We start from the raw sequence: 27,831 nt of genomic DNA, 5'->3' as shown, positions 1-27,831 counted from the left end.
ATTGAGAATTTAATTCTGGTGCAGCAATAGCGAGATTTACTGAGACATTCACTTTGAGAGATACTGGTCCTACTTTTCCATAGGATATTCCATGAGTGAGTTGGAAGGGACCCACAAGGACCATCCAGTCCAACTCCTGGCCCTGCCCAGGACACCCCAACAATCCCACCCTGTCCCTAAGAGGGTTGTCTAAACCCTGCTGGAGCTCTGGCAGCCTTGGGGCCATGGGTATTCCCTGGGGAGCCTGGTCAGTGCCCAGCCACCCTCTGGGGAAATTCTTGGGGTGTTGTGCACCCCAATATTGTTGTTTGTGTTCCTGTGTCACCAGTGGGCCAAGGCAGTGTTGGGCATTGAACAAATCTGAAAACAGAAACCTGTAGGTGTAAGGAAAACCAAGTGTGGGCATAGGCAAGTAGGAATGAGTCAGACCTTAGGGATACCTCCCTTGTCCACATAAGTATCTTGGAAAATTTGGGGGTGAGTGGGGTTTCCCTTGTGGTGCTGCTTTCCAGATCTCTTCTGCTGTTGCTTTCTCTATAACAAAGGGGTCCCTGTGCACATTATTGATGTGCCATCATTTTCCATGAGTTACATTCCTGTTTAGAAAGCCCCGAGAGCAGCAGAGACAGATGAGGATGGGGGCAGACTGACAAAGCCTCCAGCAGAGTGACCAACAGGAGCAGTTTTGCAGTGCACATTTGCTTCACCTTTTCCAAAAAAATCCTGCCATCATCTCTGCGCTGTAATTCCCTTTTATCTCTCCTTTCTTCCCTTTTTTAATTCTTTCCTTTCCTGCACAGAAGCTGTAACGTGACACCTTCCCAGTCCAAGGGCACTTTGGCATCTCTTGTAAAACAGTTTCATATACAACTCAAATTAAGACATCACCATTGTTAAATATGCCCATTGTACATTTGGGAGCAAAGAGGCTCCATTATTTTCCTAAAGCATATGTATTTTTAATCCATCCCTCCTGTTTCTTTCCTGCTCCTATTGAACATGCTATTCCCCAGACTGCAAGGAATTTTTTCTTTAGATCAGGGTATAAAGAATCAAACAAAACTGGGTGGTCTCCAAAATGCATCTCTTAGAAACAGGGATGGCAGTGACAGTTTAAATAGGAATGGTTTGGGTTGGAAGGGACCTCAAAGACCATCCCATTCCACCCCCTGCCATGGGCAGGGACACCTTCCACTCTGCCAGATTGCTGCAAGCCCTGTCCAACTGGTCTTGGATGCTTCCAGGATGGGATTATGAGCTGATTCATACTTTATCTTATTCATACTTCAGCTTATTCATACTTTTCATTTTAATTGCATGATTAATATCCCCAAACTTGATATCATTTCAAGCCTGCACATAACTTAAATTTTGAATCATACTTGCTGTTCTTCCTCCTTCAAAAGCATCTGGATATTGGAGAGGACATGGATGTTCCTGAAGTTGGAGTGGAGACTTCTGTGGGAGTTTAAAAAAAGGAGAAATACAATGATGGAGATTTGTTTGGGGCGTTATGAAAATTTGAGTTTGAAAGGGTCAGTGATGGAAGGAGCAGCGATAGGGAGCATATGGTGCAATATAAGTGCCCCAGAAGTACTTGGTGCAGGAATTTCTGTGTGAAGAAGCCTCTGCAGGACTTCTGTGAAGGCCAGGAATAGCTGCAGGCAGCAGATGATGGGGTGAACTTCATTACATCTTCTTTAAATGGTTATGAGCTGGGGGCAGGAGAATTAAATCCTGGTTTGGTTGTTCCTTAATGCTGGAGAGTTTCTGTTCTGCTTTACAGCAGAGTGTCTGAACTGAGCTGCACCCCTTGAGCAAAGAAATAACAGTCACCCTGAAATCAGAGAATCATTTAGGTTGGAAAAGCCCTCTGAGATCATCAGGTCCAACCATCAGGCACCACCACCACAGTCACCACTAACCCATGTCCTTCAGTGCCACATCCACAGTTTTTTTAGCACTTCCAGGGATGGTGATTCCACTGCTGCCCTCAGCAGCCAATTCCAGTGCTTGACAACCCTTTCCATGAAGAAATGTTTCCAAATATCTAATCCAGACCTCCCCTGGCACAACTTGAGGCCGTTTCCTTTACGTTTCCTCTCCATTCCTTCCACGTTCTGGACCATCCTGACATCCTGGGGAGTCCCAAATTGTTGGAACTACAATGTCTGTGAGGGAGCTGGGCTGAAGCTCAAATCATGTATAATTGGGAAGCAGGGATCCTGTAACACTGAAATTAATTGGATTTTTTCTCTGTTATCTTTTTGATGCCTCGTGGGTTCACACGTGTTGTGTGAACACCATTTCGGGGTCTTTCTTGAAAGACAAGAAATAACCCCAAACCCTTCTCTTGTTTTTCAAAGTGGCAGCTGTCAGAGTCCAAAATACTGCTTTTTAGCTGTTTAGCCTCTTTACTGCACGTTGAATTCACCAAGGGGCTTTACATGTTCGTGGTTTCTATTAACATAGTCCTGCTCAAATTGATTCTTGTATGAATTTGTTATTTTAATTAATTGAGTCTTTTGATTGAGTCTGAATTGCCTCTGTTAGATGAAAGGTACTTTGCTTGGTTTTTTGTTCTTGTTCTTTTTTTTGCTCTTTAATAACTGGAGGCAGTGAGAGGGAAGGGAAATCAGAGAAGAATGGCTGATGTATCACTTAATCATTTCTTTATCGCTGCTTACATGTAAATTATGCTCTGATTTCCTTCCCCAGGACTAGTGAGTAATGTGGTTTTCACAAGTCATGCTACAGAGCAGAGACATCCCCTCCTTGTGCAGCTGCAGAGCCTGATCCGAGCAGCAAATCCTGCTGTTTCCTTCATCCTGGCAGAGAATGGAATTGTAACAAGGTACCAATGATCCCTGTCCAAAATTTATCACTTCTGGCAGATGGGACATGAGCACTTAAAAATGTGCTCTTAAAAATGTGTGTTCTCCTGTTTTATTCTGGTGATTTATAGGAAGGAAATGCAGATTTTTCTTAATTGCTTCTCATCCAAAAGGGGTTTTCCCTTTACATTTATGGCCATATAAATACAGGGATTAGGAAGTGGGGTTTGTTTGCAGAGTGTGTTTTATGTTACTGCAACTGCCACACTAGAGGAAAAATACTCTTAATTTTGGTGTCAGTAACACATTATGTTTTATGTAAGTAGGTAGTGGCTATTTTATGGAACTTATAAAATTAAAAATCTTCATCTTTATCTCCTTACAGGAACGAGGATATTGAATTAATTCTCTCAGAAAGCAGTTTTTCAAGTCCTCAGATGATGAGAGCTCGATATTTAATGTACCCTGGCTGGCAAGTATCTAGACTGAGAAGCATGAAAACTATTTTTCCAATTAACTTGAAGATTCAAATGTTTCACTGGCTTCATTTATACTTATTTTTTTTTTCCCCAAGACTACTCACTTGGAACAGGCAGCAGCTTTGTAAATCATTTTTAAGGCAGCTGATGAGTTTTCTTAGTGGGTACACGATTGCCACCCTTTTATGGGGGAAAAGGCTCCTTTCTGGACACCATTTAAATCAAGGGCAAGATTACTGTTGCTTTCCAGAAGAATGGGAAAGAACCCTCTGGGAATAAGCTGGGAAGGCTTGGGATGGGTGAGGTCAATAATGACTGGAGTAATTTCACCCTGACAGCTCTTCAGCCTTTCTGGAATGAACCCGCTCTGTCAGTGGAGCCATTAACAGAACAATTATTCATAAAAGCCAGGACCTCAGTGACAGCCTTGGCACAGGCTGAGGGCACAGAACCACGTGGCACCAAGATTGCCATTGAACTCCAAGGAGATTTTTCATGGATCAGGGCTCTTTACACATCTTGTTGCAGTTATCTGTGCTGCACCTTTTTTGGCAGGAATATAAACCTGTCAGCCCTCATAACTCCTGGCTCCAGTGGTGGCTGTGCTGGGAACATGATTTATTGCTCATACCTTGCCAGGCCTGGATTTGTGTGTGTGTGTCTTTTGATTCATAAATCTGGTTGTAAATTGGAGGCTCCTGGAGAAAACTGGCACAAAGCTTGGGAGATGTTGGAGCTGCTGGTGGATTGTGTGGAGTCAAAGGGAGAGGGAGAGAAAGCAGGCAAAAAAAGTATTTCATAGAATCATAGAATCTGATTCTATTTAAAACTTTTGGGCAGCTGTTGATCTGTTTGATGACAGTATGAAAGAATTATGTGGGTAGTGTGTTAGGAAAAGGAAAAGGCAGCAGGAAGAGCATCAAAATATCCAGGGAGATCTTTTTGCAGCCTTCCAGTACTTCAACTGGGCTCATGAAGGAGAGGAAGAGTGACTTTTTACATGGGTAGATGGTGGTAGGGTGAGGGAGAAGGGTTTTAAAGTAAAAGAGGAGGTTTAGATGGGATATTGGGAAGGAATTTCTGACTGGGAGGGTGGTGAGGCCCTGGCCCGGGTTGCTCAGAGAAGCTGTGGCTGCCCCTGGATCCCTGGAAGTGTCCAAGGCCAGGTTGGAGCAACCTGGGCTAGTGGAAGGTGTCCCTGCCCATGGCACTGGCTTGGAAATGATCTTTAAGGTCCCTTCCAACCCAAACCATTCCTTGGCTCTTCCATGAAAAGGAGCCCTGAGCACTTGGAACATCCTGACACTGTTGACGCCGCATTTTCACCGACGTCTTGGAGAAGAAAGGTCGGCGCTTTCCTCCCTGGGTGGGAGGGAACAGATGTTCCTTTGAAAGCAGTTTGGTGGCTGAAAGGCACCAGCTCAGGTGTTTTCTTTGTTTCTGGGTTTGTTTCTGCCCCAGGTACGAAGGCAAATACGGGGCCGGGCCCGTGTTCCCCCCCATGGTGCAGATCTGTGTGTGGTTCAGCCGCCCCCTGGAGAAGACCCGATTCGTGACCAAATGCAAAGGTAGAGCTGAACTTTGCCCCACTTGACTGAAATCCAGCCCTGAAATCCTGAGGAGCAGAGGGGAAGGAAGGCACTGACGTTAACACAGTTATTTACTTACTGCCCAAGTCAACCTTTAATTGAGAATTCAGCTTTCCTTCCTAAAAGTACAGTAAATTCTGTTCCTCGGTGTCTGCTCGGGAAAACTGACACATGATTTCGTTCAGATAAAAATCTAATTTAGCTTTTGGTTTTTAGGACTGAGACAGTTGTGCTTTTTTAAAAAATTTTTTTATTTGCCATTTATTTTTTATGTTTAATTTTATTTGGTGGTGTTGAAATACAGTTTATAAGTGACCATCGGCTTCTGCTTTTTATGCCAAATAATTCTTTGTAGCTACTGGAAATTAGGCTGAGCTCTGTTTTAGGCAGATAGGGTAGATATATAATCATGCCTTTCCTCGGCCAAGCAGTTTAAGGAGGACCATTTTACTTCCCACACACACTGAAAGCACTTCCTTGTGCCAAATACGTGATATTTCCCAAACCCCAGAGCAGAGAAATGAGAACACAGAGAAATGTTATATGGTGGAACTCAAGGGACACAGCAGCTTTTCCCTTGGAAGCACTGGAGTGTGGATCAGTAGCTGAGGTCTGAGCAGAAGCTGCACCAAGGAGAAGGAAAAATAAGTGAGATAATGTATTTTTCTTCTGTTTCAAACAGCCATTAAGTCGTTGCTCAAACCAAGCCCCTTTTCTGGGAACATTTATCACATCATGGGCAAAGTGAAGTTTTCAGGTAGGAGCAAATCACTACTGAAGGGTTGTTTTGGGGTCTCACTATATGCATTTAAGAACTTATTTCTGTGCTGGGTTGTGACTGTTGATGTTAAATGAGATCAGCAATTACCAGGGCATTTCTTCCTTCTGCCTTCTCCTTGTTAGACTCTGACAAAGTGATCGAGGTCTGTCACAACACCTCCTCCAATTCCCTGAGCCTGGTGCCTGTCCAGGAGGGGCCAACTCCTCCTGACTCCAGAAATGATCCCAGAGACTGCAGCAGTCAACAGGAATACTTCCTTGTGTTCATTGGCTGCTCCCTGAAGGAAGAGGATATCAAAGATTGGCTCAGAGAAACTGCAAAACAGGTTTGTGGGCAGGTTTCCTTTTGCTTCAGCGTTTGGCTGAAGAAATCCGAGTGTCTCCACAAAACATTTGTATTTTTAATCTCTTTTTAATTCTACCAAGGCGTTGCCATTCTAGGGTGCAAATGTATTTCACAAAGGGGGACTACCAGTTTCTGTAATTGCTGTATTGTTTTAGGACTTACTGCAGCTCATTCATGGCTTGATGTGCTCCTGAATGCTGGAGCAATATGGATTCTGTCCAGGATAAACACAGGATGATGTAGCTGAGCTGTGATTGCCAAGAGCTCAAGTGTGGGGTGAAATAAATCTCCTTCAAGTACCTGAACGCTGCAAAGCAGAACATTTGTTTTGATTCACTAAATCAAACCTCCTTGGAAGTAATCCACTGGAATGGAGGGTTCTGCTCACTTTGTCACCCTCAATTAGCCAAGTGTGCAGCTCTGGAAGGCTCCCTGGGTTTCTACACGGCTGCTGTGCCGCTGCAGGAGGAGCTGGGGGAGGGAACAGGGAATGTGCACCTTGGCAGGAGCCCAGAAGGCACAGTTTGCACACAGTGATTGATAGAATCTTAAATTCACAGAATTACAGAATGGTTGGGTTGGAAGGGACCTTAAAGACCAGCTCATTCCAACCCCCACACCTTCCACTAGCCCAGGTTGCTCCAAACCCCGTCCAGACTGGCCTTGGACACTTCCAGGGATGAGGCAGCCACAGCTTCTCTGGGCAACCCATACCAGGGCAAATTTTGGAAAATTTATTAATTTAAAATACTCATGATTACTTCTCTTTGCCTTAGGATTTGTGTAGTATTTTTAAAAATTTGTGTGGGAAGGAAAAATGTTTCCTGCAAACTGTTGGAGCAGTTTTTAAGGATCCTCAGGTTCTCACCTCAGTTCTGGCAGGTCGTGTCCCTTCAGGGGAGTCATGGATTTTTTGGGGTTGTCTCATGCTCTGCCCATCTCACAGGGGGACCACATGGAAAGAATTGCTCTCCCACTCTTAACTTTAACACTCTTAACTTTAGGAAAACTTGGGACTTAAATGCTTATCTCAAGTGTGAAGTGTTTCCTCTTTGAGCAGTTCAAGACAATAAATAGTCTTTACAATCCCCCTAGTCCTGGCTAATTTAGGGTTTTAGGTAATTCTGAGAGTTACCACGTGCTGCATGAAAGAAAGGAATTGTAGAACTTCTCAGGCTCAAAATGAAGCTGTTTTTCTGTCCCTGTGCCAGCTTTCTTCATTTCTTACACTAAAGCTGCATTTAAATTACATTGTTTAAAATACATGCAGAATTTTTCTTTTCTAAGTGCTTTTTGTAAAATCAGTGAATTTTTACTTTTGCTTTCATAGTTGTGAGCACCTCAATATAATTTTAGAAATTAATGTTTGATCTATTTTGGGTTGGTTTTGGGGGTGGTTTTTTGTGGATTTTTTTTTTTTTTTAAACTAACTAAACTGGTGCTGTCACATTGTCACTCAGTAATTGTGCAACTGTCTAATTCTTCCTACAGAAACCTCAGAGGAAAGCCCTGAAAACCAGAGGAATGTTGACCCTTCAGGAAATAAAGAACATTCACGTGAGTAGAAGCAATTCCTTACAAGCCCCTTTTTTTGGCTGATTTCCTTAAATATCCATCTGGATGACAGAGCACCTGCCACAAGTGTGCTGAGCACTGAATTATTACAGCACTTACTGTCTTTGGAGATCCTTGGAACACAACTGGATTGGAGATATAAATCTTAGAGCTTCCAGTTCCTCTGGAAAGCAGGAGGAGCTGTAAAATCTTGGCCATCTGTAACAGTCCTTCCATTTTAATTTTACCTAATCCAATCTTTTAAGGGCTGTGTTTGCCCAATTCCCAGTTGGAAATGTTTCATTTGTGGTATTTATTCCCTCAATGCAGGTGAAACGTCACTTGGATCCGCTCCCAGCTGGTTATTTTTACAACGGGACTCAATTTGTGAATTTCTTTGGTGACAAAATGGATTTTCATCCCTGTATCCTTTCAAAAACGGGGGGTTTGGGGAAAGGTTTTGAGTTGTGCAGTGTCAAAGCACACGTGGGAAAGAGCCAGTTCCTTGCCACTTAAAGCTCAGGGTTGAATTTTTCAGAGATAAGATCTAAGAAGCAGAATAGAAGCAACGAAACAATCCCCAAACTGCTCATGAGCTCACTCAGGGAATAATTTATGGGCCACAGCTTGTCAAAGGAATATTTTTCAACCCAAATTGGGCTGTAATATCCCTAAGTGCCTGGGCATGATTGATAAAGCTTTCAAAAGAATGGAATTTTGTCTGTGCACACACTCCACTGAAAACAATCGTATTTTTGTCTTTAATATTATTACTCTGGCATTTCTTGCCAGTGTTCCAGTGTATTCCTGTTCTTGTTCTCCACTGGGGGATGTGGGTCAGTGGTGGCCTTGGCAGTGCTGGGTTGATGGTTGGACTTGATCTTAGAGGGCTTTTCCAACCTTAATGATTCTGTGATTCTCTCGTTTTCATCACTTCTCATCGCTTTTGTCTTTGTTTTATTACTAATTTCCCATTTGGTTTTATATTCCAACTTGACTTTTCGCCAGAATTCAACAAAGTTCAGGAAAATCCAAGTGGCTTCTGTGACGCTGCTTTGGAATAAGAGCAAACAGTTATTTTCTGTGTCCTATGGGACAACATAAAAAATTAAAACAGCAGACTTGGACTTCAGGATTCACTGGAAAAGTTAGGGATGTTTATTCCTGGAAGTGTCCAAGGCCAGGTTGGACAGGGCTTGGAGCAACCTGGGCTAGTGGAAGGTGTCCCTGCCCTTGGCAGGGGGTGGAACTGGATGATCTTTAAGGTCCTTTCCAACCCAAACTACTCTGGAATTCTGGGATTCTTTATTCCCCCTCCACCTTGGTGATTGGCAATGAAAGCTCCAGGCCCTGGTCAATCCTTTCAGCGGGATTTGAATTTTAGGCAGAAATGTTTGGACTTCTGTATCACCAGAATACCTGTAAATACATTCACAGAGTCATGGGGTGGTTTGGGTTGGAAGGGACTTTATGGACCATCCAGTCCCACCCCCTGCCAGGAGCAGGGACATCTTCCACTAGCCCAGGTTGCTCCAACCTGGCCTTGGACACTTCCAGGGATCCAGGGGCAGCCACAGCTTCTCTGGGAAACCTGTGCCAGGGCCTCCCCACCCTCCCAGCCAGGAATTCCTTCCCAATATCCCATCTAACTCTGCTGTAGTTCTTATATCCTTCCTCCTGCCTGGGAAGTATCCCTTGTGCAGCCCCTTTTTTTTCCCTGGTCCCACAGTAGTCGTGCTCAGCTCTGACTGCACGACTCCAGAAGGTCATGTATTGAATTCCTGCTTTCCCTGAGCATCCCTGACCTGCCACATCCTTCAAACCTGGATGTTTTTTTTACTAAATGCCATTTGCACTGATGTTTTCCCTTAATTTTTCCCAAGTAATGGACCAGTTCATGAACGATTACCTGGAGGAAGCCAACAGGGAGATCGAGAAGTACAACAGGGAGCTGGAGGAGCAGGAGTACCACGACCTCTTTGAGCAGAAGACATAAAGCACGTGGGTCCTGGGGGTTTCCAAACCACCCAAAATGCTCTTTTGTCCTTGCTGGGTCACTAGAAATTGAGGGAATTGTCTGTTTGTTCAGCACTCCTTTCCAAACTAAGAGATCATTCCTGTAAGGTTGGCGTTTAACACGGGATCTGCTTAGCTGTGTGTCCTGTCAGGTTTGCTTCCACTTCACCTTAATTCCAGACTGTCCAAAGCATCACCTGGAATCTCTGGGGGGGTTGTGGGGACTTGTTCAAAAGAAGAACGAGAAGAAGAAGAAGAAGAAAAAGAAAAAGAAGCAAAACTTTATTTATTTCCTGTAGTTGGGAATGTAATCGTGGAATTGGGCTTTGTGCAGAGAATCAAACTGCTCTGGGTGTCCCTTGGAATTTGTGGCACAGGAGCATCGATGAGCAGTGCTGGATATCAGGATGTGGGATTGGGGGTGTTCCCAAAGCCAGAAATGGGGGAACATTTACTCAGAAAAGTCCCTAATCCCACAGCTGTGGGGTGTTCCCAAAGCGAGAAATGGGGGAACACTGGGAAGAACTCTGAAGAGTCCCCAGTCCCACAGCTTTTAGGATGTTCCCAAAGTGAGAAATGGGGGAACGATTCAAAAACTTAGGATCTGTCAATCTGCAGCTGCCAGGATATTCCCAAAGTGAGAAAAGAGGGAACAGTTACTCAAAAAAGACCCTAATCCCACAGCTGTCAGGGTGTTCCCAAAGGGAAAAATGGGGGAATAATTAAAGAATTTAGAAGAATAACTAATCCCACTGCTGTTGAGTGTTCCCAAAGTGAGAAATGGGGGAACAATGGGAAGAACTCTGAAGAGTCCCCAATCCCACTGCTCTTGGAGTGTTCCCAAAGCGAGAAATGGGGGAACATTTCAAAAACTCAGAATTCCTAAACCTGCAGCTGTTGGGGTGTTCCCAAAGCGAGAAATGGGGGAATAAGTCAAAAATTTAGAATCCCTAAATCTGCAGGTGTGTCAGGGTGTTCCCAAAGCGAGAAATGGGGGAACAGTTACTTGAAAAAGTCCCTAATCCTGCAGGTTTTAGGGTGTTCCCAAAACGAGAAATGGGGGAGTGATTCAAAAACTTGGACTCCCTAAATCTGCAGCTGTGGGGATGTTCCCAAAGTGAGAAATGGGGGAACAGTGGGAAAAAGACAGAAGAGTCCCCAGTCCCACAGCTGTCAGGGTGTTCCCAAAGTGGGAAATTGGGGAACACTTCCTTGGAAGGATCTCCTTGTCCCACAGCTGTGGGGTGTTCCCAAAGCGAGAAATGGGGGAACATGGGGAAGAACTCTGAAGAGTCCCCAATCCCACAGCTATTGGAATGTTCCCAAAATGAGAAATGGGAGAGCAATGGGAAAAATGCAGAAGAGTCCCTGATCCCACAGCTTTTAGGTTGTTCCCAAAGTGAGAAATGGGGGAACAGTGGGAAGACACAGAAGAGTCCCCAATCCCACAGCTGGCAGGATGTTCCCAAAGCGAGAAATGGGGGAACGTTTGAAAACTCAGAATTCCTAATCCCACAGGTGTCAGGGTGTTCCCAGAGCAAGAGATTGGGGAACAGTTGAAACATTCCTATAAAAGAGTCCCTAAACCTGCAGCTGTCGGGGTGTTCCCAAAGCGAGAAATGGGGGAACAATGGGAAGGACTCTGCAGAGTCCCCAGTCCCACAGCTGTCAGGGGGAGAAATGGGGGAATAACTAAAAAATTTAGAAGAATAACTAATCCCACAGCTGTTGGGGTTGTTCCCAAAGTGAGAGATGGGGGAACATTTAAAACCTCAGAATTCCTAATCCCACAGCTGTCAGGGTGTTCCCAAAGTGGGAAATGAGGGAACAGTTACTCAGAAGAATCCCTAATCCCACAGTTTTTAGGTTGTTCCTAAAGCAAGAAATGAAGGAACAATTCAAAAACTTAGGAACCCTAAATCTGCATCTGTGGGATGTTCCCAAAGCAAGAAATGGGGGAATGATTCAAAAACTTAGAAACCCTAAATCTACAGCTGTCAGGATGTTCCCAAAGCTAGAAATGGGGGAACAGTGGGAAAAAGACAGAAGAGTCCCCAATCCCACAGCTGTCAGGGTGTTCCCAAAGTGAGAAATGGGGGAATGTTTTAAAAATTCCTAAGCCTACAGCTGTTGGGGTGTTCCCAAAGCGAGAGATGGGGGAACATTTGAAAACTCAGAATTCCTAATCCCACAGCTGTGGGGATGTTCCCAAAGCGAGAAATGGGGGAACAGTGGGAAAAACGTGGAAGAGTCCCCAATCCCACAGCTGTCAGGGTGTTCCCAAAGCAGGAAATAGGGGAACAATGGGAAGAACTCGGAAGAGTCCCCAGTCCCATGGTTTTTAGGTTGTTCCCAAAATGAGAAATGGGGGAACAGTGGGAAAAACCCAGAAGAGTCCCTGATCCCAGAGCTGTGGGGTGAACACTTACTCAGCTGAGTCCCCAGTCCTACAGCTGTTGGGATGTTCCCAAAGCGAGAAATGGGGGAACACTTGCTCAGAAAAGTCCCCAATCCCACAGCTGTGGGATGTTCCCAAAACAAGAAATGAGGGAACACTGGGAAAAATATAGACGAGTCCCCAATCCCACAGCTGTCAGGATGTTCCCAAAGCGAGAAATGGGGGAACATTTTAAAAATTCCTAAACCTACAGCTGTGGGGATGTTCCCAAAGTGAGAGACTGGGGAACACTCACTCAGAAAAGCCCCCAGTCCCACAGTTTTTAGGTTGTTCCCAAAGCGAGAAGTGAAGGAACACTCCAGCCCTGCCCAGCCCTCGGAGGTCTCACCCTCTGCACAGTTTGATCTGCACTCGAAATTCCGACTTTTCTAAAGGAAAGGGTTTTATACATTTCAGGGGGGAAATGGGTGGAGAAATCCCAATTTCTTCCCAGTGCTCTTTTTGGGGTTCCAGGAAATATTCCATGGCTGGGCTGCATCCACACCTCGCTGTTGCTTATTCCAGTCCTTATAAGCAAGGCGAGGGAAGAGGGAGATCCTTTAGCTGAAGGATTCCTTTTCCTGGAAAACACTGATTTCCAAAGGTAAAAAATAGGAAAGGATGGACTTGAAACAGGGAGGAAGTTTTTCGTGGGGCTTCCAGAAGGATTTGATGTAAATCAAGTTTTATAGTTCCTAAATGCTACGACAGGAATGTTGGCAGCTTGTCCTAACTTAGTTTAATTTTAAGTCAGGCCTTTGTAAAACACTGACTGAAGGTTTATAAAGTACCTCAGCAGCTACTTAATTACAGGTATTAATTAGTGGAGCTTATTGGAATAAGCAGATGGTGTGGTCAGAATTTAGGTGGGAAGAGCCCAGGAAGGGTTTTTTATTTTCATAGTCCTGCCCCTGAGGGACAGTTCAGTCTTTTAATACAACTGTAACTTTTATTTTTTTCGGTCAGATCTGTGTAAAACAGTGAGAAACAGACTGAAAAAAATCTCTTAAAGTGTTTAAAATACTTACAAAGTGTCTGCACAATCTCGTTCCGTGGCAGGAAAATGAGATTTAAGCATCCAACCTAAGGCTGATTCCAGTTTATGCCTGGAATAAACTGGAGATGGATTTTTTTACCTTTGGAATACGAGATGGCTGAAATTTCAATAACCTGAAACACCTTTCAGGTGGTTTCAGCCCTTTTAGGTGGTTTCACCCTGGAATTCCAGGTGCTGCAGGCTGGGATGGAGACGTTGCTAAGGTTTCATTCCCAGTTTTCCCTCCCTAAATTTAAAAAGCCGAATTTAGGACTTTATTATTTTAAGGTTTTTTTTGCACACCACGAGACTTTATATAAACTCCTTGTGTCCTGTTAGAGGCCAGTAAAAGCCAGCAATTAGTTTGTGTTTTAGGCTTCCCGGGATATTCCCTGGATCCCAGGGGTGGAGCATCCTGAGAAGGCTCGTGAGTTTATCTATGCATGGCTCAACTTTATAGTCTTAATATCCTGTAGTGCCTGTAGAGCAAAGGTAGCAAAGCAGTGGATTTAGGGGGGGAGGGGGGAGGCTGGCAGGTGTTCACAGCTAAAACAGATGGAATGACTGATTCCAGAATTCCTGGAGTTATCCAGTCCTGGCTGCAATAAAAAAGGGGGCATTAGGGAATCCAAATCAAATGAAGAGTTTGTGTCGCCGATAAAACTCATCGACCTGCTCCTTTCCAGCCCCGGTTGTCTCATCTGCAAAGCCATATTTCTAGAGTTAGTGGGATGACTGTGTAATGTCAGAAGAAATTCCAGAGGTTGGGACTTTGTGGTGGAGGCTTTGTCTCGACTCCTGAGTGAAAAAAAAAGAGTAGATTTAAGTGCAATTGTTTGAAAAATAGATGAAGATGCTGTAGCTGCTGGGGCTCTGCTGAACTCTTTTTAAGAACTCCAATTTGTGCAAGCTCTCAAATCCATGCTGATGGGGCTGATCCAAGCTGGGATTCCAAAGCCCTGTGAACAAAAAAAAAAAAGAAGAAAAGGAAATAAATATTGAAAATTGGGTGGTTTTACTGTGCAAATTGAGCTGTTCCTTAAAAACTGGAGCAGGAGAGCTCGGAATAAAGGCCTAGTATCCTTCTCTGCTGTGCTGCATGTTCATGGTCATAGCTGTGTATTTACAAAAAAAAAAAAAAAAGACCTTTCACCAGACTGGGAAATGGCTCAATTCCTGTATTTTTGGTATTGAAAGAAATTACCTCAATTTTTACTTTTTATTTTATTTTTGAACTGTGACTTTTCAACCAGAATTTCAAACAAACAAAAAAAAAATACCGAAATAGTGAAACTGTGACAGTTGGTATCCTTGAAAAACGTTGTAGTGCCTTGGAGTGACACCATTTATTCCCCAAATAAATGAGTGTCGGGGGGGGAAGGGGTCGAATCCCCCCCTATTTTTTTTTTTAAAGGAAAAACAGTTTTGGTGAAAGGACTTAACCAATTTAACCTAGTGACAGATATATAGCACAACTGGTTAAACTGTTGAAAAGAAAACTCTTTGAGGACTAAAAATGTGTCAATGCCTGATGCTGCTGATATTTGAGAGCGGCTGCTGGTTGTTGGGGAGTTATTTCTGAACAATCAGCAGAGCTTTTGTGTTTTTTTTATAGAAAAGTGTAACTTTTGTACTCTGGTCAGAGCTGTTTGTACTGTATCGACCCCCAGCCAAGGGGGAATCTGATTCCTCCCTCTCTGGAAGTGGAGGTGAGGATGGAGCAACTCCCAAGGATCTAATTTTTGAATATTTTTAGCTACTGTACGACTTAAAAAAACCAAACAACAACAACAAAAAAAGCACCATTTGAACCCACCAATGTTTGGATACAGCAAAAGTGCCATTACACTTCCTTTCTCTTTTAATGTGTCGGGAAAATTTGTGTCCAGGCATTTTTTTTGTGATCCTGGGGAAAAAAAAAAAAGTGCTGAGAGTCCTCAAGGGGTTTCCACGCTTCGCTGATCTCCACGTGAGCAGCTTGTGGTGGTGTTTTTTTATTTCTTTCTCCTCACCAGGAATGAGTGTGATCAGAAGTTACTGAAGTTATAGGGAGAAAAAAAAAAACCTAAAAATAAATAAAAATGTGAGAAACTTAGGAGAGGAACCTTTGCAGCTTGAGCTGCTCTGCAATCCGGGAGTATTCCATATTAATCCGTGCAATTTGGTATTTAATCCACTTTTTTTTACACTTTGCATTAACACAACGGGTTGCAGGGGGGAGTTGAGTTGCGTGTTAAGTTCCCTCATAAGTTGTTTTTTTGTTTTGTTTTGTTTTGCTTGGTTTTTTTTTAATTATCGTTATTTTTTAACGGAAAACTTGTCTGAATTTGCACAGAAAATTTAAGCTCTGGAATACTTTGGTATTTCTGAAAAAGGGAAAAGAAAAAAAAAAAAGTTGTGGCTAGTATAGTGAATTGTGTAAACTGTGAGTTGGTAGAACCACGTGGTCGATCTAATCGTAGATTGTTCAAGATGTACCTCAGAAAGCTCTTTGGTTTTTTTCCACAGCACTCAGATGTAACACTTCTCACTTGACAACGTGCCAAAATTCACTTTTATACTAGTTCTCAATGCTTTAATCTTTGCAATTTTAAGTTAAAAAGAAAAAAAAACAAAAACCCCCACGTGTTCTTTACCAACACTACTGTAACTTCAGTTCAGCTGAATGGTGTGATTGAAGCTTTTTGCCTCTCCTATTTATTACACAACTTCGAGTCAGTAAGAGATAAAACTTGACCTTTCCATTTATTTTTGTATTGTTTTACATGTTTATACCTTGCAGTTTGTGTGACTTTTACACCTGTAACTCAGATGTGATGGAAAGAACCAATAAACAGTATCCATCCAGTGCCTGGCCTTGACTCCTTTGATTGACTCACTGCTTCCTAAACTGGGATTTTTAAACTTTCAGTTAAAATTCGTTCATTTTTTTGAAACAGGCAGAAAGGTGAGTAGTTTATATTTGAATTAAAATACAAAGATGTAAGGGTCTATGGGGTTTTTTAGCTGCTGCTTTTAGTTTAGACCTCCCTGCTTGTGCTTTTAGGGGGGTAAAATTTAAATGTAATTGTAGGAGGAAGGATTATTAACCTGCTTTGTGCTGCTGTCTCTGTCTTCCAACAGCTGCACATGAGCATGAGTTGATCACTGCAGACACACAAATGCAGGGGCAGCCTGATGAAAATGAGGATGCAGCTCCAGGCTCAGCTCCCATGGATCTGACATCAGGCTGCCACAGAGAGGCCAATCCCACCTTACCCTCCTTTCCCTGCCTCGGTGGCTGAGCTGAGTCAGATCAGTTCTGCTGATTAAATTCAACCTGCAGGTGATTTGCTGTCTCCTTTGGCATCACTTCTGGATTTCTTGTAGGAAGGTTTTGTGCTCAGTTTGATTTTTGTGAAGGGTTTATGTAAACCCAGCCTGGTTTGCATGTTCCAGGTGTGCACACAAGAAACAGCAGCTTCTTGGGCATTCCTGCAGTCCAGGAGTGTCCCTTGCTGTGCAGCTGGGTTGGGAAAGCAGCTTCCACTTGTAAATCAGGAATTTGTGTCCCAGCCCCAGGGCAGTGCCCATCCCTGTGCTGGCACTGCTGGGGCACCTCCAGCCCTGGGGGCAGCTCTGGGACCCTCAGACAGGAGAGACATGGAGGGGCTGGAGCGTGTGCAGGGAAGGGAACGGAGCTGGGAAGGGTCTGGAGCAGCAGGAGCAGCTGAGGGAGCTGGGGGGGCTCAACCTGGAGAAAAGGAGGCTCAGGGGGGACCTTCTGGCTCTGCAACTCCCTGACAGGAGGGGAGAGGCAGGGGTGGGGTCAGGCTCTGCTCCCAGGGAACAAGGGACAGGAGGAGAGGGAACGGCCTCAGGCTGTGCCAGGGGAGGTTTAGGATGGATATTGGGGAAATTTCTCCCTGGAAAGGGCTGTCCAGCCCTGGCACAGCTGCCCAGGGCAGGGGTGGAGTCCCCATCCCTGGGGGGATTTCAAATCCCTGTGGATGTGGCACTTGGGGACATGGATTAATGGTGGCCTTGGCAGTGCTAGGGAACAGTTGGACTGGATGATCTCAGAGGGCTTTTCCAGCCTGGACAACGCTGTGATTCCATGGGGATGGAAGCCACCAGTCATTGCTTCAGCATTGGATCAATAAACAGGATCCATCCCAAGGACACCAAAACCTTTCCCGGAGCAGTGGGATAATCAGCAAGCTTTGAACCACCAGCAGTGCTTCCTCACAGGGGATCAAGGTTGACTCTGCTCTTGGTGGCCTCAAGAAAACAGTGTTTGGGGGCAATCCCTGTGTTGCAGGATCAGAGGGACTATTCAGGAGCTCTGAGTAGAACACCCAAGGTGTGGTGGTTTTATCTGCTCCCAGTTTCAAACCCTTGCCCATCCTCCGGTGGAACTGGCAGTTCCCCTCAAGGCTGGATCTCACCCGCTGCAGTTTCCACCCTCTGCTCACCCCATGACCTCGTGTGGGGCCCTGACCTCCATCCCTCTCCTCCAGACTGGGGCTGTTAAGTGTCCATTTATTTTTAAAGCAGCCAAAACCTCAGAGGGGGAAGTTTTGTGTGTGTGTGACGTGTTTGAAACACCATGAGCACGTTTAAAAACTTGTCATTTCCGTGATCTTCTCTTTCAGGAGCAAACCATAAAGGTCCCAGAAGGTCTCCTTTTTGATCCAGCTCCTGTGAGGGGCTCTACAGGTCCATCCTTTTTTTAAGTGGTTACTTTGTGTGCTGTGTCCTATTCCCACATTCCAGTGCTGACATGGGGAACGGAACAGGTGAAGTCTCTGTTCCAACAGGTCAGGCAAGAACAAGCTGAGATCCTCAGGGATCTTTTCTGCCTTAAAAGAAAAAAAAAATCTTAAAATTTAGCTGGGTTTGGATCTTTTTTGATCCAAAACAACTTCTTATTGCCTACAATAAGGAGCACGGATGGAAGGGTGTCCTAGGAGCTGGAAAGCTCCCTGTGGGGAAGCACCTCAGGGGGTTGGCTGGTTTGTCCCCCTTATCATCCAAAGTGTTCCCTGTGAACTGGAGTTTCTCCTTCCATAACTCCTTTTCTAGGGAAATGAAAGTTGGAATATCACAGAATCATGGAATTGTTTGGGATGGAAAAGACCTTAAAGCTCATCCTGTTCCAACCCCTTGCCATGGGCAGGGCCACCTTCCACTGTCCCAGGTTGCTCCAAGCCCCACTTGTGGGTCACTGGGATAACCTTTGCTTTTCTGGTCCCTTGTGCTCGGGTATGAAACATTCCAAACCCGAAGTTTTTGGAGCAGTGGCCAAAGATAAACACAGCTTGGATGCTGGGAGGCAGGTCTGGAATGATGGGAGCATCCTGCTCTCTTGAAACTCCTTAAAAAGGAGTCAGTGAAGAGCAAACCCCTCAACTAATCATAGAATCGGAGAATGTTGGGGTTGGAAAAGCCCTCTGAGATCATGGAATCCAACCATGGATTCCAGCACTGCCAAGGCCACCACTGACCCATGTCCCCAAGTGCCACATCCACAGGGATTTTAAATCCCTCCAGGGATGGGGACTCCACCCCTGGGCAGCTGTGCCAGGGCTGGACACCCCTTTCCATGGAGAAATATGAAGTTTAAAATGCTCTGAGAGGGACTGGATAATGGGGATAACGGGAAACTACCAGAGTTTGATTTCCTGAGAGCGATGAGCTTGATTTTCCTGGATGAATCCAAACATATCCCTTGAGTCAGGGGTTTTAGTCCTGTTTCTTGCTCTCAGTTGTCTCATTTTGGTGACTCTGGTTGTATCTGGAGAGGTTTCAAGCTCTGCTTGGCTTTCCACGAGCTCCTCTGCCTTCCCTGTGAATTCGTCTGGAATTTCTCTGCCTACGTGTCCGCCAACAAACGGTTCCTCTTTAATCTTCATAATTCTGCAGCCTAATTAAAGGAATGAATTCCCAGCAGGAATTGCCTGGAAAATGGAGCACTTGTTAATTGAATAGCCCTGGGCTTGGCTCCCATTGTCCACGTTCAACAAGGTGCTCCTGTGATCCCTCCTATTGAATTGGCTTAAAATAAACCTTCGGGGCAGTTTGATGTCTCGGTAGGAAAGAAAACACCCAATGGGCAAGGCCTGGAGGGTTTCAATGGCTTTATTGCTCCAGGACAGACAGAGGGGAAAAAAAAAAAAAAAGCATGGAAAGGAAAATCTGGGTGCCCCATTCATGGCTAGGAAGTCACACAATGCATTGTGTGGGTCAGTGTAAAACCGCCCCACGCGAGCGAAACAGGAAATTTCTAATAGTTCCAATGGAGCTCAACCCCACCAAAACCTTGCCATTTTTCTGCTTTATCAAAGTTAGTTCAATATTTGCTTTATATACATCCTGTTCCTGACTTTGATTCCCCCACACACTCACCTTCCTGCCTCCAAAAATCTGATTTATTGTCGAGCCCTTGTGCTGCTCCCAAAGCTTTGGCTGCGCTGCTTTAACTCTTTATCTTGTCAGCCCCAGACGAGGGTTTGGCCAAGGGCTTTCCTTCTCCTCTCCTCCTTCCCTGGAGCCCTGGAGAAAGGATAAGTGAGGAGCTGGCAGGGATGGAAGGAAGGGTCACAGGGTCTTCAGGAGAGAGAGCTGTGGAATATCTGAGGTGCTCGAGTGGGTAGGTTTGTCCAGGTTGTCTCTGATTCCAAGCTCAGTGTCCTGCTGCTGGAGCTTGGATGAACAAGCACGGGAAGGAAAAGTGGATCCTAGTTCCATATGCTCACCCTCTACATCAACCTCCTCTTTCCTAAAACCCAGCTTGGGATCATAAAATCATGGAATGGTTTGGGTGGGAGGGGAGATGAGGGATCACCTCATTCCACCCCTTTGCCATGGGCAGGGACACTTTCCACTATCCAACATTGCCCCAACCTGGCCTTGGACACTTCCAGGGATGGGGCAGCCACGGCTTCTCTGGGCACCCTGTGCCAGGGCCTCCCCACCCTCCCAGCCAGGAATTCCTTCCCAATATCCCATCTATCCCTGCCCTTTGGCAGTGGGAAGCCATTCCCTGTGTCCTGTCCCTCCAGGCCCTTGTCCAAAGTCCTCTCCAGCTCTCCTGGAGCCCCTTTAGGCCCTGCAAGGGGCTCCAGGGTCTCTCCACAGCCTTTTCTTCTCCAGGCTGTGGAGGTTTCACTCACCCTCCCATCTGAGGTGCTGGATTGGGATCACTGCCCTCCCCATGCTCCGAGGTTTTTGCAGCCCTCGCCCCATCCCAGGGAAATGGGGAGGAAGTGCCCTGCTCCAGGGCAGGAGGGATGTCACCAGCACTCAGGGAAGGTCCCAAAGTCAGGTTTGATACCGAAGACTGTTGAAAGACGTGTTTCCTGTGCAACAATAGGGAATTCTGTTGTATTTCCCTGTGGAACCTCTTGAGATAAGGCTGAAGTTCATCCTGTAGCAGCAGACACAGCCCTTCTGCCTGTGCTGGCACGAAGAAGAGCACAGAGACAGAATTACAAATTGTGGTGCCTCTTTTATGACTTGAGCTGTCAGAGCTGACCTGCCCCACTCGGTGTGTTCCACCCTGAACGGACAGCCAGGATCACAGGATAAGGGGGAAGGGCTTCAAAGTACCAGAGGGCAGGGTTAGATGGGATATTGGGAAGGAATTCCTGGCTGGGAGGGTGGGGAGGCCCTGGCACAGGTTGGACAGAGAAGCTGTGGCTGCCCCTGGATCCCTGGAAGTGTCCAAGGCCAGGTTGGATGGGGCTTGGAGCAACCTGGGCTAGTGGAAGGTGTCCCTGCCCATGGCAAGGGGGTGGAAAAACGTCATCTTTAAGGTCCCTTCCAACCACAACCATTCCGTGATTCTGTGATTCCCTGCAGCTTCCTTTCTTCTGGAGATGGGGTTAAAAAACTTCCTTGAATTATGTTTTCTTTCCCCCCCTAAAATAAATTCCAAATCCCTGCTGTCCCCCTGCCCCAGGAGCTGCTCCCTGGCAGTGGGATGTGGTCAGGACACAGTGGGGCTGATAAGAGACTTCTCCAAGCCAAGGCCTGGGCTTGGTTTGTGCTGCAGATTAAAATCGTGGCTGCAAAGCAAACGAAACACAAAAGTTCTGGGTTTGGTTTGGGAAGGGTGTCCCTTCCGCTGGCTGTTTGTTTGGGAAGGTGAGGTGGGTGCAGGCTCTAATAATAACCTTTCCTGGGAACATGATGGCTCTCAGAAAGGTCAGAGAGAGAGAACAAAGTGGCCCCAGGCAGGGGATGGGACTCTGCGGGGGATGGAGTGGGCACAAACAGAGGGGGGGGGTGCCCCTCACCCCAACCTGGCTGTGCCAGTCTCTGATCCATCCTGCAGGCTCTGATGGGCATCACTGTGGCTCCTGAGTCCTTTGAGCCTCTTCTCCCAAGGGAAGTGATCCTTACAGGGCTTAAAGCAGCGTGGAGGGAGAGGAGAAGGGAGGGAGAGAGGCTGTGGCTGCCCCATCCCTGGAAGTGTCCAAGGCCAAGTTGGACGGGCTTGGAGCAACCTGGGCTAGTGGAAGGTGTCCCTGCCCATGGCAGGAAGTGGGACTGGATGATCTTTAAGCTGGATGATCTCCCAGCCCAGGGTGTTCATATCCAGGGAGCGATTGTGGCACTGGGAAGCAGAGGGAACACCTTTTTATGGGGTTTCTTTCTTCCCATTTCATCCCGGATCAAACCACAAGTTTCCTTCCTTACAGTTGTAATCAGCAAATCCCAGAATGGTTTGGGTTGGAAGGGAGGTGAGGGATCACCTCATTCCAACCCCCTGCCATGGGCAGGGACACCTTCCACTAGCCCAGGTTGCTCCAAGCCCCATCCAACCTGGCCTTGGACACTTCCAGGGATCCAGGGGCAGCCACAGCTTCTCTGCCCAACCTGTGCCGGGGCCTCCCCACCCTCACAGCCAGGAATTCCTTCCCAATATCAGTTCTAGAGGCAGCCCCACTCCCCCCTGCTGTGGGACATGGTGACAGAGGAGGGACAAGATCATCCAGGATCCATTAAACTCTATCCTGCCCTCTCTATTCCCTCTGGGATCAGGAGCAGTCACTTCCCAGGGATTCCCCGCTGCCCCTGGCTCAGGAACAGTGCTGAGCTCGCCCGTGTGCCGCTCTCTTGGCAGCCAGGGAGGGGAGGAAAACAATCCTTTCCAGTCAAAGTTTCATGTGTGCAAAGAGCAGCTCCGAGGATTCCTTTGGCACAGCCTCCCACAGGGAATGCAGCTGCTGGAATGGGCCAGGGAAGCGCTTCCCCCCGTCCTGGGTCACTCTTTAGTTGGGAGGGGACATTCCTGACTGTCTGCAGCCACTCTGCCGTGGTCAAGCATCTCCTGCTCTCCAAGGAGTTGTTCCCATCTCTTTCCTGCCTTTGGGAATCCTGCCCATCCAGCACTTCCAGCACAGTCTGTGCACTGGTGCACACAGGCTTCAGAAGCTGAGCTGTGAAGATGCTGCTTTTGGGACTCGTGGTCTTCCCCTGTCCCTGTCCAGGCCAGCAATCCACACTCCCATCCCACCCACAGGACAGTGAGGAACAAATCAACATTTTCTTTGGGATCTGGACATGGAAGAGGTTTTGTAATAACTTCAATCCCTGTTTTGCTGCTCTGGGTGTGCAGTTGTCCATGCAATGTTGTCCCTACCCATGTTTTCTGTCCTTTTTTTCCCCAAAGTCCCCTGCCATGAGGGGACGAGGATGCTGGAAATTGCCATTACTGGAAGTTGCCATCCCTGGAAGTGTCCAAGGCCAGGTTGGACAGGGCTTGGAGCAACCTGGGATGGTGGAAGACATTCCTGCTCTTTGCAGGAGGGTGGAACTGGATGATCTTTAAAGTCCCTTCCAACCCAAATCTTTCGGGGATTCCAAGGCAAAAGGGAAGCTTGGTAAAGGATGCTCTGACCTTTTCCTCAGGAATGCATTCCTTAAAGGTTTGGAGCCATCCTTGAGGCTGTCAGTCATCCTTGGAGAGTTCTGACACCTGTACAAGCCTAAAGTTTATGGAAAACTGATCTCAACCTGTCAACCAGGACAGATTCACTTTTGTAACTTAATTAAATTGCCTCTTTTTCTCTCTTTTTTTCCCCTTTCTTTTGCCTGTGTGTCAGAGCCTTTCAGTCCTTCCCGTATCACGTGAAGCCAGATTTCCTCTTCCATTTCCAGTGGAAGAAAAGGGAGCTGGGGAAGCCTGTTCAGAAAGAAAAGCTGCTGGGGTTTGGGGGGTGAGAGGGTGGTTTCTGATGGAAAGCACAGCCCTGGTGCTGAGTTATTTGTGCCTTTGCTTCAGCCCCAGCTCTTTGCTGCTCTGTCCCTCCTGCTTGGCACCCCTGGGTTCCTCCTTCCCCCTTGCACTTGGAGACTCCCCCTCCTTTCCACAGAGGTGTTTTTGAATTCTCCTGCTGTATTAAACCCACTCTCAGCCTCGGTGCTGTTTTCAAACAGAAAAGCAGGGGGGAAAAAAAGCAAAACAACGGGGAAAAGTGAGTGAATCTCCTCTCTGGCTTGGGAGGAAAAGCTCAGCTTAAAGGAGACTCAGAGCACCAAAATCTTTCTGCCTGATCCTGCTTTCCAGTTGACCCTGCAGGTGATGTAAGGAGGGGACAACCTTTGATTCGGGTGAAAAATCCAGGTCAGAGCACTTGGGAGAGCCCAGGGTGGGTCTGAAGGTCTGAAGGTCCCCAAATTAGGGGAATGTTTCAAGGCAAGGAGCAGAGGTTGCTCCGTCCTCCTCCCCAGTGGAGATGAAAAGGAGCTGGAGAAGGAAAACTGAGCTCACAGCTGGTCCTGTGGTGCCTCTGATGGGGGATATTTTGGGATCTGAGCTGTGTTTTGTCCCCATTTGGAGGCATCTGAAATGTTCAATTCAGGATGTCTCTGGGGAAGGCTTAGGGAAGAAAAAAAAAAAGAAGGGATTCAGCACATTTCTAGTAGAGATACTGGAGCAAAACCTGAACTTATATATTATTAAATATATGTTTATTATATAATTATATATTTATTATTTTTATATATTTATAATATATTATAAATACATATATATTATATAATATATAAAATAATATATAAATATATATAATACATATATTATATAATAAACAATAAAATATAAATAATAAAATAATAAATATATAATAGATATAATTACATAATATATAAATATATTATATATATAATTATATAATATATATTACATATAAGATATAGAAATTATATATACAATTATATCTAACTATATATAATATCTATCATAAATAATAAATAATATAATATAAATAATAAAATAATAAATATATAATGTATATAATTATATAATATAGAAAATTATATAATATATATTACATATAATATATAGAAATTATATATCTAATTATATCTAACTATCTATAATATCTATTATACATAATAAATAATATAATATAAATAATAAAATAATAAATATATATAATATATAATTATATCATATATAATTATATAATATAGAAAATTATATATAATATATATAATATATTATATATAAATTATAATATATATTTATAATAATAATTTATTATTATTATATGTATTATGACCTGAAAACAGCCTTCCAGCCTGGCTGTCCCACCTTGTGGTGCCGCCTTGACTACAGGAGACCAAGTTCTCCAAGGAAAGAAGCGTTTCTGGAGACAAAAAAAACCAAATCTAACTAAACAAAAAAGAACTACAACCAAAAAAAGAGCTAAAAAAAAAAATCCATTGTTTTGTGTTTATAAAGCACCGGTGAAAAAAAAGGTCTGGGTACAGAAGTGGGATGTTCCCTCATGTCCTCTCTCATCTCTTGGAAAGGGAAAACCAAACACCAGCTCGGAGTCTGAGGTTAGAAAAGTCCATCAGGGTTAAGGAGCCTCCCAAGGAGGTTTGTTCCCCACTGGCTCCCCTGGTGCTGCTTGAGCTGTGGAGCCCAGGAGGGTCAGAGGGGTTTGGTTGTTGCTGGGCTGGGCAGAGCCCAGCTCGTGCTCATGCTGAGAAATGAGAACACAACCTGCTCTCCTTCATCCAGAGGCTCAGGAGTGCCGTGGATCCGTCAGTGCCGGGGCAGGAGAAGCAGCAAAAGTCACTTTTAAAAAAAGAAAATCCTTCAGGAAAGATGGAGACCGGCTGGGAGAGCTGGGGGGGTTCCCCTGGAGAAGAGAAGGCTCCAGGGAGAGCTGAGAGCCCCTGGCAGGGCCTGAAGGGGCTCCAGGAGAGCTGGAGAGGGACTGGGGACAAGGCAGGGAGGGACAGGACACAGGGAATGGCTTCCCAGTGCCAGAGGGCAGGGATAGATGGGATATTGGGAAGGAATTCCTGGCTGTGAGGGTGGGGAGGCCCTGGCTTAGGTTTCCCAGAGAAGCCGTGGCTGCCCCTGGATCCTTGGAAGTGTCCCAGGCCAGGCTGGATGGGGCTTGGAGCAACTTGGGCTAGTGGAAGGTGTCCCTGCTCATGGCACAGGGTGGAATGAGATGGTCTTTTAGATCCCTTCCAACCCCAACCGTTCCATGACTCTGTGATTTCTTGGCTGCAAGGTCTGTTTTTGGGGTGGCCTTGTCTTCCTGCCCTCAGGATTCCGTACAGAGGAAGGAGCCCTGTTTCATCCAGGGAGATTCTGCCACCACCCAAAGAGGGAAGGGGGATGTTGCTGTCCCTGGGAACAAAACCCACGGGAGCAGAACCCGAGCCACCCAGGCTACCAGGCTTTTATTCCTGAGGGGCTGATAGCAGAAGTCCTTTTTTTTTAACGGATGTTTGGAGCACACAGTGTCCCCAGGGATGGGAAACAGCCAGAGCCAGGGCAAGGAGGGCTCTGGTGAGGCAACAAAAACGCTGTAAATGTGATGCCACAGGTTTCTCCTCACTCCAGTGCTCTTGGTAAGCCTCTCCTGAGGAACTCTGCTCCCTGACACAGGGAGAAGTTGTTCCTTCTCTTTTGTTCTCGCCCAACTTACATCCCGTGGAGATTTGTTTTTGCAGCTCCTGGGGATGAAAGATCCTTGGCTGCTGCCATGGAACCCCTCATGGGGTGTCCATGGTTGGGCAGCTCTGGTGAAAGGGGACTGTACCTCAAACCCTTAATCATGGGGGATTTGGGAGGCGTGTTTGCCTACCCAGGACATAATCTCTGGGTTCTGTTGTTATAGAAATGCCCTTTGAGGCTTTCCCACCATCCCTTGGCTCTGGAAGGTCTCTGCTGCCTGTGCTTATCATCTCCTCCCTTTTTTCTCTGGAAAGTGGGACTTCCACAACCAGTTTTAGTTGTGCTACATCCTCCTGCTCCTCCCTGGGGATTTTCTGGGCTCATCTTTTCCTCCCGGCCCCGTGTTATCAATATTGTGTCTCCAGCCTGGAGAGGAGGATGGTACCTCCAGATGTCTGTTTATCTCCAGTCCCTCTGGTGCTCCAGCCCCTCTGGAGACACATCCCACGGCCAAGTTTTCCCTGAGAAATATTTTTAACCCTTGCTCCCTCCCACTTGTCTTCCCAGCCAGATCCCCGGGGACCTGCTGAACAAGTCTGTTCTCACTCACACGTCTCCTGTGACTGCACCAAACAGCTCTGCCTGCAGAAATAAACCCCTTACACGTGTTTTTCTTGTCTGTACCCATTTTTTTTTCTGGCATTTTTGCATGAAATCCCAGCTGTCAGGCCAGAGAGGGAAAGTTCGAAACCTACTTGAGTTTTAACTTGAAGTAGACTATTTTTTTTGTCACATCTTTCTGTATTTTGTACAAAATTTTGTACGAAATTTCGTAGCAATTTGAGCCATGTAAGAACTGTTTTTCCTGGTGTGTTCTCTGCCCTGACTGACCAAAGGTTTTGTGTTGTTCTCATGCTCATTGTGGGGTTTATTTGATGATGTGCAGGCATTTATTTGGTCTTTTAAAGTCATGAATCCTACCCCAGGGCAGATACGGGTTTGGCTGTATCCTACCTTAAAGATCATCCCATTCCAACCCCCTGCCATGGGCAGGGACAACCTTCCACTAGCCAAGGTTGCTCCAAGCCCAGTCCAACCTGGCCCTGCCATGTGGACTCTGAGCCTAAAGTTCATCCCAGTGGGAAGACTTGACTCCATGCCTTCCTGTCCTGGTGTCCTGGTTGTTCCTGATAACTCAAACATCCTCATTTCCCACCAAAGATGCTCAAGGAAGTGCAAGTACAGGTGGCAAAGGATGGGCATCTCACGTTTTGATAGCGCTGAAGTGCAGAAGCACAACAAGAAGGTGATGAAAACACAATTTCCATGGTAAACTCAGTGGTGCAGCCTCGCTGGATAAGTTCAGCCTAAGCACGTTAATGTAATTAACATTTTAATGCAATTAACATGAATTACACGTTAGTGTAATTAACATTAATTACACTAAAGGCAAGATAAACAGGCAGGCCCAGCAGAGGGAAATGTGTAAATCCAAGGAGTGTTTGGGCTCAGTATTTTTGGACATCCCCTGTGGATCCATGGAGGAAGATCAGAGGTTGGTGACACTTCTTTGGCCAGACTTTGGCCAGGCACAGGCTTGTGGTGTGCAGGGATCTGGTTCAGCCCTTCCCGGGCTCACCTGCTTTGATTTTGGGTGTGAGGGAGTCTCTCATCTGAGATGAACTTTAGGATTGGGTGCAGCCTCCTTGTGTAGCCATGGGCTGCATGGGTGGCTTCTGTGAAGCTGCTGGAATGCTCCCCCATGTCCATGGAGCCAGTGCCATCCAAGCCAGAGCCAAGGCTGAGCCCAGCAGGGACAGTGGGAGCCCATCCAGGGCCACCCCACC

At 45.9% G+C, this 27,831-nt stretch overlaps 1 protein-coding gene across 2 annotated transcripts in view; it reads left to right on the top strand.

Moving 5' to 3' along the window:
• DNAAF9 (dynein axonemal assembly factor 9) overlaps positions 1-15,918 on the top strand; it is a 73,307-nt gene extending 57,389 nt beyond the window's left edge. For both annotated transcript variants that reach the window (XM_064653587.1, XM_064653588.1), the window contains 8 exons: positions 2,719-2,854; positions 3,220-3,306; positions 4,775-4,881; positions 5,585-5,659; positions 5,806-6,008; positions 7,520-7,585; positions 7,913-8,006; positions 9,466-15,918. In XM_064653587.1, the coding sequence (XP_064509657.1) occupies positions 2,719-2,854; positions 3,220-3,306; positions 4,775-4,881; positions 5,585-5,659; positions 5,806-6,008; positions 7,520-7,585; positions 7,913-8,006; positions 9,466-9,578 (881 nt within the window). In that variant the 3' untranslated portion in view covers positions 9,579-15,918. The remainder of the gene's footprint in view (positions 1-2,718; positions 2,855-3,219; positions 3,307-4,774; positions 4,882-5,584; positions 5,660-5,805; positions 6,009-7,519; positions 7,586-7,912; positions 8,007-9,465) is intronic.
• The last annotated feature ends 11,913 nt before the right edge of the window (positions 15,919-27,831 follow it).

The sequence above is a fragment of the Pseudopipra pipra genome, chromosome 4 (genome assembly GCF_036250125.1).
Source record: "Pseudopipra pipra isolate bDixPip1 chromosome 4, bDixPip1.hap1, whole genome shotgun sequence".
In the NCBI taxonomy this organism is placed as follows: domain Eukaryota; kingdom Metazoa; phylum Chordata; class Aves; order Passeriformes; family Pipridae; genus Pseudopipra; species Pseudopipra pipra.
This window is presented reverse-complemented; position numbering and strand designations above follow the sequence as displayed.